General features: G+C 41.9%; 1 protein-coding gene across 1 annotated transcript; it reads left to right on the top strand.

The window, feature by feature from the left end:
* The first annotated feature begins 1101 nt into the window (after positions 1-1101).
* LOC109762693 (late embryogenesis abundant protein Lea14-A-like) lies at positions 1102-1881 on the top strand. The gene has a single exon (XM_073495933.1). The coding sequence runs from the start codon at positions 1175-1177 to the stop codon at positions 1805-1807; it is 633 nt and encodes a 210-aa protein (XP_073352034.1). The 5' UTR covers positions 1102-1174; the 3' UTR covers positions 1808-1881.
* Positions 1882-16440: the final 14559 nt, after the last annotated feature.

Genomic DNA, 16440 nt, shown 5'->3' on the forward strand with positions numbered 1-16440 from the left:
CCGTGTAATCCGAGCCTCCACTACACCGTCCCCTGCCGCGCCGGCTGCTGGTCCTCCCCCACGTGGGCAGCGGGGGATGCTTGTGCTTGCCCCGCCGGCCCGGACGCGCACAACGGAATTAGAGGCGCGCGCCGGCCGCCATGAGAGGCGGCGGGAAGGACGAGGACGCGCGGCGCCTCGATTGGGTCTACCGCTGGTCGCTTACGACCGCGGAGACGGACGCGCGGCGACTCCGCCGGAAGAACGCCAAGGCGCTCCAGATTGCCATTGAGCAGTCCGAGTGCGAGGCGGCGAAGGCGGCTCGGCTTGCGAAGCTCAAGAGGCAGCATGACAGGGCCGTCCGGTGGTTGACAGGGCTCATCATCCTCTCCGGCACCTCCGACGACGACCACGGCTCCTCGTCTGTCGACTCGGACGATCCTCCACCAGCCGCCAACGCCTACAGCTACACCGATGACCGAAAGGGCAAAGGGCCAGCAAGGAAGTGGTAAAGCTCCGCCGTCTCCGTCTTTAATTCCAAGTTTTTAGTAATCTAGTTTAAACTTGTACGTCGTTTATGTGAATTATGTGAACTTTGCCGATCTTTTGTAGATCTGTTGGTGATCTTTTGATGATCCGAATGTGTATTTCTATATTCGATTTTTATGTATGTTTGATAATCTATGTTGTTTACTTGTATGTTGCATGATTAATATGGATATAGGGTACCGGATATGAGATACACGGACAGGATTTGCAAAATGCCCGGTTAGTGTTCGGAAGCCGGACGCGTCCGTGTGCGTTTGAGGGCTCGGATTGGATTTGCAGCGGCTGTAGATGCTGTAAGAATCAGATCATTCGAAAGACTCGATGGACCGATCCATGGATCCCCAGTGGAGTTAGACAAATCGAACGCATTGCACATGGTACCACTGTGAATTCGGCGTTGCACGCTTCACTGCACGTGGGACCGTAGCGCCCCATGCACCCACATCTCGGTGAGTCACCTCGCCCGGCGCGGACGCCACCCGCGTTCTCGGCATCGCATGACAAAGCGCAGGCGCAAACGCGCGCGGCTTCCTCTCCTCGGTTCCTCTCCGCGCCGCTCATTCCCCTCTCCGTCCGTCCACCTGCAAGCCTCCGGGACGCGCGTGCGACGTAAGAACCGGCCGTTGATTCCATCCAGCCACCAAGAATGGGCACGGGAGAGGACGACGACGCGACGACGGCAGAACAAGACGGAGAGGATGATGAGCAGACGCGGGACGTAGGAGGAGGAGGGGTGATGGCGAGCCTGGTGGGCAAGGCCAAGGGGTTCGTGACGGAGAAGATCGCGCAGATGCCCAAACCCGAGGCTTCGCTAGAGCGGGTCTCGTTCAAGAGCATCAGCCGCGAGGGCGTGGCGCTCCACAGCCACGTCGACGTCAGCAACCCCTACTCGTACCGCATCCCCATCTGCGAGCTCACCTACACGTTCAAGAGCGACGGAAAGTTCGTACGCTCGATCATCTTGCATGGTCATCGATCAATCATCTTTGGGCACAGCCTTATATGTCATGGTTTCTCGCGTGATTCTAGCGTCATAGCATCAGGCACGATGCCTGACCCCGGGTGGATCGGCGCGAGCGGCACCACCAAGCTGGAGCTGCCGGTGAATGTGCCCTACGACTTCGTCATGTCACTGATGAAGGATCTGAGCGGGGACTGGGACCTCGACTACGTGTTGGAGGTCGGGATCACCATCGACCTCCCCGTCATCGGCACCTTCACCATCCCGGTCAGCACCGAGGGGGAGATGAAGCTCCCCACGTTTCGGGATTTGTTCTGAACAATTTAGCTGCACGCTTTTTTGCCCGACCTTACCTTCTGGCCTCTGAGTGAAAAAGGGTATTATTTCTTGTTTGATCCGTGGATGCCTGTTGAAATTAGATTTCTGCTGCAACTGCAAGTCTTGCATTCTTTTCTGCATTTTCTGAACATATGCATACGAAAATCCATCTCTGCACACAAGCTCATCTGCATCGCTGACGAAAAAAATCAAAACAAATACTAGAAAATTCAAAAAAAATCATTTTTTTATGATAGACAATTTGTTGCGTGAGACCTGAAGTAGTAGCCCTGAAGTAGTGTTGGCCGGGTTGTTGACCAGTCTAAGGCCCAGCCATCTAGTAAATTTTATTTAGGAGTCAGCCCAGCCATCTAGTTGCAAAATCTTCCCTACAAACAAAAATTAGTTGCAAAATCTCCGACGCACAAGCATAAATGGCCAGCCCACTCAAGCGTGCGCTCGTTCCTAGCCTTTCACTTGGGATGGGCTGAGAGCGTGCCATTTGGCGCTCAGTCACCGTCACGTGTCGCATTATGGGCGCTTCCTTTAAATTTTTTATTTTTTTACAAGTTTTTGGCTTTTTAAATGGTTTTTTTTTTATTTTTCCGGCTTTTCGGTTTTCACCGGTCTTTCTTAGCTTTTGGACCAATTTAAAAAAAACATTTTTACGCGAAAAAACACGTTTTTCCGCGAGAGGGGTGGTTTTGCTTCCGCGGGAAGCACGGCCATGCCTCTCGGAAACAAAAAAAATGCATTTTTTTTATTCCGCGAGAGGCATAGTTTTGCTTCCGCGAGAGAGCCTCTCGGAAAGGAAAAAAACACGTTCTCCCTTTTTATTTTCTTTCGTGAGAGGCATGGTTTTGCTTCCGCGAGAGGCACGGTCGTGCCTTTCGGAAACGGGAAAAAACATGTTTTTTTTTCGTGAAAAGCACGGTTTTGCTTCCGCGAGAGGCATGATTTTGCTTCCACAAGAGGCACGGCCATGCCTCTTGGAAACGGCTTCCGGAAAGGGAAAAAACTGCTCCCGGTCTGGTCTTTTCGTCTGGTTTTCTTTGAAACAAAAAGTTCGTCAAAACCTATCAACATAGGATCTAGATTTGAAGATCTCGGCGCGATAAATCCAACATTGAAAACGGTTCGAGATTTGGACACACTTTTTAAGAGATAAATCGTTTTGAATAAACGAGTGTATGAGAAAAGAGAAAACTCCAAGGTTGCAAAAGTGGCGCATATGCAGCGCGCCACTTGTCGCAACTTGGGGAGGTAGAAGTGATCTTTGGAAGAAGTATTTCTCAATTAGTGATTTCCACCAATGGCTCGCCCAGGCGCACCAGTTCGTCTGGTTCAACGGTCCATGATTGACCAATTGGCCTGTCAATGGTTGAATTAAAAAGAAAACTTTCGCAAATTCAACAAAAGTAAAAAAAATCCTGTTTTTGAACATATGGATGACATATGCAGGCGCAAAGTCTTTGTATTTTTTCTGCATTTTATAAACATATGTTTTTTGAGAAACATGTTTAATTTTATTCATACTCATAACAGGCACGCTAATTTAGATCTAAAATCCAAGAAAATATAAAGTAACTTCTATGACTAAGAATTGCAATTAAATCTCTGGATAACACCTTTTCGCGGTATTAATCTTTGCTAGAGAAAATACTCCAAAGACTTCAGTAAAGCGACTACAATTCAATTGGAGCAACGATGTTGTCACTCTTTCACCCACACGAACATTATCAATAATGATTTTTAAAACCGACTTGAGTTGCCCAACTAAAAAGATGGGAAGCCTTGATCGATGAACGTACTTAGCCCGGGATGATCCGCTAGAAGTGCAGGCCTTCTGATCACAATATTTTTATCATGATGTCGATGAAAGATTTCAGTTTCACAAAAAATCAAACCATCAAAAATACTTTGACACACCAACATAAACTCATTAGACCCGAATAGTCGGATCTCCGATGACAGGAAACTTTCTAATCTTATGGCACCGCCAAAAGAGCGAGAATAAATTTATTCTCATAAAAAACGATCACTAGATGATGACGAAAAACATAAAACTCTTGAAGGTGCGAGGATCCCCACCTCTCAGCGCCAAGATAGTAGCCAGAGACAAGGGGACAAAATATTCCCTGGCGGCGGCGGCTACCCTAGTTCTGAACATATGTAGGATCTCCTATTCCGTGAAAGCGCCAAACGTGTAGCCCACACACCATTTTGGGTCGACCCGTGTGCATGGTGGAATGCCCGTGATTCTATTTCGATGTTTCTTTTCTGTTTCCATCCTTTTCTTCTTTAAAATAATTCATGATTTCAAAACAGTTCTAGATTTTCAAAAAATGTGAGTCTTGAAAAACAAATGTTCAATAAATCGTAAAATGTTCATGAATTCGAAAATAGTTTGGGAAATCATAAAATGTTCATGAATACAGAAAATGTACATGGTTTGAAAATATATTCAAATATTCAAAACATGTTAAAAATATTTAAAAGAAAGTGTAGGAAATCAAAAAATGTTCAGCATTTTAAAAAAGGTTGCATATTTAAATATTCTTCATTAATTTTAACAAATATTCGAAACTTCAGAAAATGTTCAAGAAATTCAAAAAATGTTTGTAAATTTCAAAAATTGACACCAAATTTCAAACAAAATCATCTATAAGAAATGTTCGTTGAGTAAAAAAATGTTCATGAACTCCAAAAATGCTCGTAAAAAACTGAATTTCAAACATTGTTCCAAAATTTCAAAAAACTAATCTTCCATACAAAAAGTGTGCATTGATTCAAAAAAAAATTCGTGAGTTTGAGTTTTTTTTCACAATTTCAGAAAATGTTCTCGAATTCAGAAAATTGTTCATAGTTTGATATTTTTTCACAATTTTTACAAAATGTTCCTGAATTTAAAAACTGTTGACGAATTTGAAAATATTCACGATTTTAAAAAAAATGGTCGTGATATAAAAAATGTTCATAATTTTTATAAGTTGACAATTTTGAAAAATGTTTATGAATTAAAATTTAGAGGGACGTTTTCAAAATAAATAAAATAAAAAAGAACATAAAAATAAAATCAAGAAAGAAAGGAAAAAATGAAAATAGAAAAAAGGAAAGAATGTAAATGGAAAAACACAAGAAAAAAATAGTTTGGGAAGGTTCTAGAACCTTTCGAAAACTTGAAATGAACTAGTTAAGCCGGCTTACGTGCAAGTAGCGGGGAGTGGGGGTGCGCGTTTGGTCGCTATTTGGCGACCTACGCGCCAAATAGGATCTGCCATGCGTCGCCAAATAAGATCCTCGGAGGTTTACGATCATTGTGGGTTCTACTTCAAGGATTACCACCAAATAGGTTCCGCCATGCGTCACCAAATAGGATCGGCCATGCGTCACCAAATAGGATCGTTGAAGTGGTTATGCATAAGTTTACGAGGACCCCGGCGCTAAGATGGAAGACATTGAACGTGGCAGAAAACACAACTAGGTAGAGAACGGTCTTACATTTGCAGTTGGAGATCTTTCAGTAGCTCTTGTACTAGCGGTTGCTGCGAGTTCTATTGGAGGGAATAAGATGCTGTTGCTACCCCCACCTACAGTTCCTCCCAGCCCGAGCTCAAAGCAGGTTCCAAAGAGGGCGAAGATAACCACGGGGAATGCTAAGCTTCCTGCACATAATGGTGTTGCACTTAACAAGAATTCAGATGCAAAAATGGTGTCCTATAACTTGGAGGTCGCCGGGCATAATGAGTATCATCGTTTGGAATTGTCGCGGTGCGGGCAAAGCCACGATAATTCGACAGCTTCGCAATTTTGTGAGTAGATTTACCCTAGCGTGCTTTGTATTATTGAAACTAAAATTGAGAGGGCAAGGTTTGAAGGTTTAGCGAGTATGCAAGGGTATGATCATGGTTATGCCATAGTAGTAATGGTAGAAGTGGTGGCTTAGGAGTTTTTTTTTTGGAATAAATCAATAATCTTGGATTTTTGGGTTACTCAATGTATCATGTAGATTGCGCAATCAAGGAGACCGGGAAAGACCCATGGAGGCTTACGTGTGTTTATGGTGAAGCTCAGACCCACTTACGACATCAAACCTGAGACATGATGAAAGACATATGCAGTTCGAGTGATCTCCCTTGGCTCTCTACAGGGGATTTTAATGAAGTTTTATGTCCGAACAAACATGAGGGAGTAGGAGAATGTAGCATTGCTCAAGTCCATGGTTTCAGATACATGATTGATATTTGGACTTTTTTTTGAAACTATGATGATTTTTATAGCAAATTCAGAAACTATACACCTTAATGCAGAAAAATCAAAAGTATCACCTTGTCGGCCTCCTGTTGGCCGAAGAGGGACTTTTCGGCCTACCATTGGCCGAAGAGGGACTTTTCGGCCAACCGCTGGCCAAAAAGGAAGAGTCCCTCTTCGGCCAACACCAGCCCTACTGTTTTAGAAAATTCATATCAATTAGGATTTTTAGTATTTTAATTTGATTCTTTTTGCATTAGATTAGAAATTTTATGAAGTTTCTGTAGATATCAAGTTTGACTAGATTTGAAAGTTTAAATTTGAATTTTTATGAATTTGCTCAAATCACTAGATTGCCTATAATTTGATCTAGGAGTATTCTTTTTGCTACTGGTTCTTTGTGACTTTGCTTATCAGTAGTAATTAATTGGTGAATTTTAGGATTATTTAAAATTAGGTTTTCACGAAAACAGTTCTGTTTTAGTGTTTTATAGGTTTTGTGCTATTTCTTTTAATTTTAATTGCTTTTAATTGTTTTCTTTATTTTTTGACATATCCTTTTAGTTTTTGTTAAGTTATTAGTAGATATTTTATTTGTAGTATTTTTTGTATTTTATTTCTTTTATCCTCCATTTTCTTTCCCGTCGTTCTTTCCCTCCATTTTCTCCCGCTATTTTCTTTGCCGCCATTTTCTCCCGCCATTCTTTGTCGCCATTCTCTCCCGCCATTCTTTGCCTCCATTTTCTCCTGCCATTTTCTTTCCCGTCATTTTATTTGCCGCCATTCTCTCCCTCCATTTTCTCCCGCCATTTTATTTCCTGCCATTCTCTCCCGCCATTTTCTTTCCCGCTATTTTCTTTCCCGCCATTCTCTCCCGCCATCTTCTTTCCCGCCATCTTCACTTCTCAACTTATAAAACGAGCCTCATGTTGTCCACGACCGTAGACAACATAGTCTGACACGGTTTGTGTCTCCTGCGTCGGTGCTGCTGGTAGAGTGTGAAACACTGTCTGAGAGAACTCATAAGTGTTTGTAGCTTCGTCATCATCATCGGAGAGTGTTTCACACTTCTGAATTCTCTCACACAGTGTTTCACACTCCACATGAAGGCATCATAGTCATCCTCCGTCGATGCAACACTCCTTAGTGTGGCAGGAGAGAATGGTGGGAAAGAAAATGGCGGCAAAGAAGATGGCGGGAAAGAAAATGGAGGAAAAAGATTGTGGAAAAGTTTTTTTTTTCATGTATAAAACGGCAATGGTTGTACAGGATTTATAAGGAACTTTTAAATATAAACTCCTATGAAGCTCAAAACAAGTTTTCTAGTAGGATAAAAGAAATAAAATACAAAAAATACTACAAATAAAATAGCTACTGATAACTAAACAGAAACAAAAAGAATATGTCAAAAAAACTAAAGAAAACAATTTAAAGCAATTAAAATTAAAAGAAATGGCATAAAAACCTATAAAACACTAAAACAGAACTGTTTTCATAAAACCCTAGTTTTAACTAATTATAAAATTCGCCAATTAATTACTACTAATAAACAAAGTCACAAAGAACCAGTAGCAAAAAGAAACATCTGAAAAAATACTCCTAGCTCAAATTATAGGCAATCTAGTGATTTGAGCAAATTCATGAAAATTCAAATTCAAACTTTCAAATCTAGTCAAACTTGATATCTACAGAAACTTCATAAAATTTCTAATCTAATGCAAAAAGAATCAAATTAAAATACTAAAAATCCTAATTGATATGAATTTTCTAAAACAGTAGAGCAGGTGTTGGCCGAAGAGGGACTCTTTGGCCAACTGGCCGAAAAGTCCTTTTTGGCCAACGGTTGCCGAAAAGTCCTTTTTGGCCAACGGTTGGCCGAAATGTCTCTCTTCGGCCAACATGAGGCCGACAAGGTGATACTTTTGATTTTTTTGCATTAGGGTGTGTAGTTTCCGAATTTGCTATAAAAATCATCATAGTTTCAAAAAAAATCTGATATTTGCATGTTAATGGACATTGGCTTCAAGGGGAGATTCTTGACATTTGAGAAAAAAAGTTTCTGAAGGCACTTTACTAGGGTTCGTCTAGACTGTTTGTTGGGATCTACTCGGTGGAGCTCGATGTCCATTTTGCATCGCTCCAGCACCTGACAGCGGCCACCTCAGACCATAGTCCTTTTTTCCTGGAGATGAATGACAGTCAAGGAGAATCTAGCAGCTCGAAGTGTCTCTTTATCTATGAGCTAATGTCGAAAACACATGAAACATGGAAGGACACGATCCAAACTAGTTGGGGCGATGGTCATGGTTGAAGACTTAAAATAGAAACACACAAGTCTCTCCAAGAATCTCTAAGGGTGGAGTTCGGACACCTTTTGGGTCAGTATGCAAGTAATTAATTACCGAGAGTGGAGTTGGAAAGGTTGAGGAGCACTCCGGTTAGAATGGATCCATCTCATGTGGAACTGAATATAAATGAGTAACTCATAGAGCTCTATCATCGTGAAGAGATCATGTGGTGCCAACGGTCAAGAATTGAGGGGCTTACCGCTGCAGATAGGGATACAATTTTTTCCCCACTTAAGGGCTAGTATTCAAAGAAAGAAAAACATGATCAAGGCTTTGGCCAACTCTCTTGGCATTTTGACATATGAACCCTGTGAGCTCAAGGCAATGGTGTCGGAGTTCTATCAAAACCGGTACACCTTGGAAGGTGTCATAGGGATGGAAGCGGTCCTAAACCATGTACCCTGCAAAGTGACACCAGAGATGAATGCTATTTTATTTGAGCAATATTCAAGGGAGGAGGTACAGAATGCTTTGTTCCATATGTTCCCAACCAAATTCTCGGGGCCAGATGGCTTTTCGGCTCATTTTTATTAGCGACACATGGATACATGTGGAGACGAGGTTACAAAGGCAGTTCTACACATTGTTAGAGGGGAGGATAGTGCAGGTTGTATCAACAAAACACTACAAGAATAAGCGGCGCTAGGTCGGCAATGTTGAAAATATGCCCTAGAGGCAATAATATTTGTATTATTATATTTCCATATTCATAATTAAAGAGTTTATATTCTATGTTATAGTTGCTATGATCTTGGAATACGCAATTCAGTGGAAAACTCATATGCATGTGTGGAATGATAAACGGTTAAATAAAAGAATCCTAGTCTTGCCTCTAGAACTAGATCAAGTGTTGCTGGTGATCATGTTTTCCGAATCTTAGGATATTGTTTGCAGTGTTAAAGGATAGTCCTAAAACAACATTGAGATTATGACGTTAGAAGAACGATCATATTGAATCGACCCAAATTTGGCTGTTATGAATTGAGTAATATCGTCTATAACCAATTGTAATAACATGGAGTGTTAACGTGTGATTTTGCTCCTTAGACCATGAGAGTATCGTAGTCACTTCTTACCATATGGCGAGCTTTGGGGTTGCTCAAACGTCACCCGTACCACGGTGATCATAATGACAACTTAAGGGTTCATCGGAAAGTTTGACAAGGGACTAGATAACTCGATAGTGGGATTTGCTCCTCTGACGATGGATAGATATTCTTAGGGCCCTCTTGGTGTGACGGCATCCATCATCCTCTGTGCAGACATAGGTTACTACGTCAAGGGGATGCCGGAACACAACAACGAGAAAAGGAACAAAACCGGTAACGAGGATTTTGGTATAATGAGCATGTGTTGACTCGGGAGGATATCGATGCATCCCAGGTTTTGTAAAGTATCGCAAAGCAAAGGGAATATCACATGAAAACCAAAGGTTTACTCGAATATCATTTGTGTGCTCATAGGGATCAATATGGACGTCCACGGTTCCGCTATCGGTCATTGAACGAAGGGGTTTCGTTCATGTCTATGAGTTACCGAACCTACGGGGTCACAGGTTTAAGGCAATCACGATCTGCTGAGTGTTAGTAGGACGGGAGTGATGAGAATATATTTGTGTGATTGTTTCATTAATATCGGAACTGTTCTGAGAGGATCCGGAAGCGTTTCGCGGTCACCGTAAGGGTTTCGGAGAGTATCGGGTAATGTCGGGTATTACCGATAAATATATATAGGTGGAAAATGTTTCCGGGGATGGTAAATTATATATAAAATGGTCTTAAAATATTTAGAACAATTTAATATTTAATTTAGTATCAATGGGACTTAAAAGGCCAAGAGGTGGAAGGCAACTTGGGGCACAAAGGCCCAAGTGGGAATGCGCCCCTTCCCTAAGGAAGGAGGCTGAATTGGGGTGGAGGAGTCAGACTCCTCCCCCTAGGCCGGCGCACCAAGAGGGACTCCTTCCCCCATGGTGGCAACCCTCCCTCTCCTCTCCAACATATATATACTTGAGGTTTGGTGCACTTTGTACACACAAGTTTTGGAGACTCCTCTAGTTCTAGTTCTAGTTGATCCTAGTTGACTAATTAGAGATAGACTAATCCTCTAATCCTCATAACTAGAAGCGTCATGTGGTTCTGATACGTCCATTTTGCATCATGTTTTGTTACTGTTATTTGATACGTCTCCAACGTATCTACTTTTTCTCATGCTTTTCCTCTTGTAGGAATTTCTGGAGCCAAGACCCACCAGAGAGAGGCCCCTGGTTGGGCACAACCCACCAGGGCGCACCCCCCTCTCCTTGCGCACCCAGGTGGGTTGTACCCACCTGGTGGCCCCGCTAATGACCCCCTGATACTATAAATTCACATTATTCCAGAAAAAAATAATGGAGAAAGAATTATCGCGATCCACGAGACGGAGCCGCCGCCAAGCCCTGTTCTTCCTCGGGAGGGAAGATCTGGAGTCCGTTTGGGGCTCCGGAGAGGGGGATCTTCGTTCTTCATCATCACCAACCCTTCTCCATCGCCAATTCCATGATGGTCCCCACCGGGAGTGAGTAATTCCTTCGTAGGCTCGCTGGTCGGTGAGGAGTTGGATGAGATTCATCATGTAATCGAGTTAGTTCTGTTAGGGCTTGATGCCTAGTATCCACTATGTTCTTAGATTGATGTTGCTATGACTTTGCTATGCTTAATGCTTGTCACTTTAGGCCCGGGTGCCACGAACTCAGATCTGAATCGTTTATGAATTCATCATTATATCCATGTTTTAGATCTGATCTTGCAAGTTATAGTCACCTACTACGTGTTACGATCCGGCAACCCCGGAGTGACAACAACCGGACCCACTCCCGGTGATGACCGTAGTTTGAGGAGTTCATGTATTCACTATGTGTTAATGCTTTGTTCCGGTTCTCTATTAAAAGGAGGCCTTAATATCCCTTAGTTTCCAATATGGACCCCGCTGCCACGGGAGGGTAGGACAAAAGATGTCATGAAAATTCTTTTAATAAAGCACGTATGACTATTTACGGAATACATGCCTACATTATATCGATGAACTAGAGCTAGTGCCGTATCGCCCTAGGTTATAACTGTCACATGATGAATATCATCCAACAAGTCACTAATCCAATGCCTACGAATTTATCTTATGTTGTTTCTGCTGCGTTACTACTACTATCATCACTGTTACACTTGCTACAAATTACTGCTATCACTGTTACTGTTACCGTTGCTGCTGTCACTACTATCAAAACTATCACACTACTGTGCTACTGATCATTTTGCTGCAGATAATTAATCTCCAGGTGTGGTTGAATTGACAACTTAGCTGCTAATACCTTCAAATATTCTTTGGCTCCCCTTGTGTCGAATCTATAAATTTGGGTTAAATACTTACCCTCTAAAACTGTTGCGATCCCCTATACTTGTGGGTTATCAAGACCTTTTTCTGGCACCGTTGCCGGGGAGCATAGCTATATTTGTTGAGTCACTTGGGATTATTATCATATTATCACTATGAAGAATCTGAAGGATCCTAAACCGAAGATATTTCCCTCAAGTACGAGGGGAGGTAAGAAACTGCCATCCAGTTCTGCTTTAGATTCACCTTCTGTTATGAGTAAACTTGCAACACCACCACATGCTATCAATTCTGATATGTCGCAAGTTATTGATGATGCTACTTCTACTATGAATGATGCTTATGATGATGCTAGTACCTTGCTTGCTAATGATGATGTGCCACTTGGTGACTTTCTTGATAAACAAATTGCTAGAGTTATACAACATGATGTTGTTGAATCTGATGATGAGCTTGAAACTAAAACTCCTGAAACACCTGCTAGAACTAGCCTTCCTAGATATGAATTGCCTAAGGTACCAGAAGGTTATGTTATGAGTGAAGAAGCAACTAGAGATATTCTTGCTTGCAAGATAGAGATGATTTAGAGAAATTACTATGCAAGTATAAAGAAAAATCTCTGAATGCTAGAATGAAATGTGATCCTAAGTTTGCTACTTCACCTATTTGTATTGCTGATAAGGATTATGAATTCTCTGTCGACCCAGAGTTAATTACTTTGGTTGAATCTGATCCTTTCCATGGTTATGAAACTGAAACTGTTGTGGCACATCTTACTAAGTTGAATGATATAGCCACCCTTTTTACTCATGATGAGAAAACTCGCTATTTATTTATTCTAAAATTATTTCCTTTCTCATTAAAGGGTGATGCTAAAGCTTGGTACAATACTCTTGCTCCTAGTTGTGTGCGTAGTCCCCAGGATATGATTTATTACTTCTCTGAAAAATATTTTCCTGCTCATATGAAACAAGCTGCCTTACAGGAAATATTTAACTTTGTGCAAACCAAAGAAGAGAGTCTCTCACAAGCTTGGGGGAGGATTTGCAAATCACTTAATGCTTTGCCTGATCATCCTCTTAAGAAAAATGAAATACTTGATATCTTCTATAATGGACTAACTGATGCTTCTAGGGACTTTCTAGATAGTTGTGCTGGTTGTGTTTTCATGGAACGAACTATTGGACAAGCTGAAGAATTATTGAATAATATATTGAAAAATTATGATGATTGGACTATTCCTGAACCATCGCCTAAACCCACTCCGAAGAAGAGGGGTATATTATATCTCAGTCCTGAAGATATGCAAGAGGCAAAGAAATCTATGAAGGAAAAAAGGTATTAAAGCTGAGGATGTTAAAAATTTACCTCCTATTGAAGAAATACATGGGCTTAATACACCACCACTGCCTAAGGTGGTAGAGGTAAATTCTCTTATGAAGTTCAATGAAAATGATAATCCTCACAATATGCATCCTAGTCAATGCTTTTATGAGTTTGAAAACTACATTAGAAAACAAGATCACTTCAATGCAAATGTTATGAAACAATTGAAATACAATTCTGATATGATTGCTCGGTTGAGTGACTTGTTATTTAGAATATCAAATGATGTTAGAGGTGTGGGGAAACATGCTTCTATGGTTCAAACTTAGTTAGAACAATTTGCTAAATCACAAAGAGAATTACTTGATGAAATGAATCATAATATGCATGACTTTGCTGTTCGAGTTGCAACTAGAGGGGGTAAAATGACTCAGGAACCACTTTATCCTGAGGGACACCCAAAAAGAATAGAACAAGACTCACAAAGAAATAACACTAGTGCACCTAGTCCTTCTAAAAAGAAAAGGAAGAAGAAAAATGATAGGACTTTGCACACTTCTAGTGAACCTGAAATAGAAAAACCTCCTGATAATGAAAATGAAACATCTATCTCAGATGCTGAAACTCAGTCTGGTAATGAACACTCACCTAGTGATAATGAAAATGATAATGATGGGGTTCATGAAGACTCTCAACCAACCAATGATAAAGAACCAGATAATGATGTTGAGATAGAACCACCTGTTGATCTTGATAACCCACAACCTAAAAATAAAAGGTATGATAAAGAGACTTTGTGGCAAGGAAACACGGTAAAGAAAGAGAACCGTGGGTTCAAAAACCTATGCCTTTTCCACCCAAGTCAACTAAAAAGAAAGATGATGAAGAATTTGAACGCTTTGCTGAAATGCTGAGGCCAGTCTTCTTGTGTACTCGCTTGACTGATATCTTGAAAATGCCTCCTTATGCAAAGTATATGAAAGACATCATCACAAATAAGAGAAAAATACGGGAAGCTGAAATCTCCACTATGCTTGCTAATTACACTTTTAAAGATGGAGTACCTAAAAAACTTGGAGATCTGGGAATACCAACCATACCTTGCTCCATCAAAAAGAATTATGTGAAAACTGCTTTGTGTGATTTAGGAGTTGGTGTTAGTGTCATGCCTTTCTCTTTATACAAAAGACTTGACTTGAATAAACTCACACCTACTGAAATATCTTTGCAAATGGCTGACAAATCAACTGCCATACCTATCGATATCTGTGAAGATGTGCCCATTGTTGTTGCTAATGTTACCATCTTGACTGACTTTGTTATACTTTATATGCCCGAGGATGACAACATGTCGATTATCCTTGGTAGACCCTTCTTGAATACTGTAGGGGCTATTATTGATTGCAATAAAAGCAAGGTCACTTTTCATATCAATGGTAATGAGCATACGGTGCACTTTCCGAAGAAACAATTCCAAGTGAATGGTATGAATGTTATTGAAAAATCTCCGACAATCACTATTGGAAGTTTTCAAATACCTCTACCTACTGTCAAAAAGAAATATGAAATACTTATTGTTGGGGAAATGCATATCCCCATTGAGGTAACTTAGTGATTTACAAAAGTTCTTCGGTTTCATGCTAATTGAAAGTGGTTGTTAATAAGACTTGATCAACCTTATTAATGAATCATTTTTGAACGGTATGAAGTTGATGAATTTAGTAAGCACTACCTTATGTCCTTACTTTTTAGAGTAAAATGCATGAACCGTCCCTGAAGTTGTTGGCAAGGTCCAAAATGGTCCTTAAACTCTGAAACTGCTCCAATACAATCCCCAAACTCGCGAATACGATGTCATTACGATCCTCGAACTCGTGCAACCAGTCCTAGGGTACATATAAACATACAGATCACGTATGCCGCGTCGTCCATGCCCGCCATGTCACCATAGAGGGCCCACGGTCAGAAAAGTTGGTTGTCTCGCTGGTCAAAATCCTGAAAGGGCAGCCTGAGTCCCTAAGTTTCCAAATCGCTCTCCACCACAGCCCATCACAGCCGCCCCGCGCGCGCCGGCCCGTCCGTCAATCTACGCCAGCCTCGTCCCCGGCTACATCGGGTCGGCTGCGTCAGGCTCATCGGCTGCCTCGAGCTCGGGCGCCGCTGCTCCGTTGGTTGCTCGGGCCGCGCTGTCGGGGCGCCGACGCTGCTTTGGCAGCCCGGGTGCCGGTGCTGACGCGCTCGTCCGCACGTCGTTCCACGCCGTCCCTGCCGCCACCCCGAGGCCATCCCCACGGTTGCACCGACCCGTGCTGCGCCGCCCCTTCGGGCTGTAGCGCCGTGGCCCACGGTCCCCGCTGCCGCCCCGAGGTCTTGCCTTCGGATTTTTCTCCAGTCTCACCGTCTGCATCGTTACCGTTGTGACTGTGGGGGATGTTGAATATAATGATTATTAGGAAGTATATGATATACTAGGATTTGGTCCTGTTGTACTTCAAGTTGGTCATTGTACTCCTATATATATGCCCACGAGGCTCAAGCAATACATCAATGATTCCACCAATCTCTATCTATCTCTTCTAACATTATGTAATCTCAACTATGCACTAGTACTATGTTCTAATGGAAGTGAACTATCCTTGTGTTCTAATGGAAGTGAACTATTCATTGTTCCAATGTCTGTGAACTATCCTTTGTTCTAATGGAAGTGAGACCAACATATATCTGCATTTGACTGAATATATGAAGTGAGACCAAAAGTTATGACTGAATGTATCTGCATTTTGAAAGATTATGCATGTGTAATGAGACCAACAAATATGACTGAATGTACATGGTCAAAATAATATGATTGAAAATGTGCATGTACAGTGAGACCAACAAATATTCCACTGATTTCTGACAGATAAGTATACATATATTCCAATGTGCTTGTACAGTACTAGTGCATAACTGAATTTTGACAAAACACATATATGAAGTAACTTTAGCACTGAAATATGGCCAGTACATCAGCAATTTTGCACAAGCATGTATGAATTGAACACACATAGATTATAACTGAACCTTTGCCAATACAGAAGCACTTTTTCACAAACATATATGAAGTGAACTGAACACACATAGATCCCAACTGAACTCTTGGCAGTACAACAACATGACAAGTTCTGAAGATGAACAGATAGACGATGCTCTCTGTTTCTTCATCATTGTCGCTTCCATTAGAACAACAGCACATCGGCGCCGCCACCTCATCAAGCCGCCGTATCAGGGCACCCATCGGCGGCTGCGGCTGCGAGCCCCTTCTTTCCTCCGCCGTCCCTGGAGCGCTCACGTGTTGGA

This window comes from Aegilops tauschii, chromosome 3 (assembly GCF_002575655.3).
Source record: "Aegilops tauschii subsp. strangulata cultivar AL8/78 chromosome 3, Aet v6.0, whole genome shotgun sequence".
In the NCBI taxonomy this organism is placed as follows: domain Eukaryota; kingdom Viridiplantae; phylum Streptophyta; class Magnoliopsida; order Poales; family Poaceae; genus Aegilops; species Aegilops tauschii.

Bases quoted from the DNA above. Each gene is read 5' to 3' on its own strand.
- LOC109762693 (XM_073495933.1), top strand. From the start codon at position 1,175: ATGGGCACGGGAGAGGACGACGACGCGACGACGGCAGAACAAGACGGA.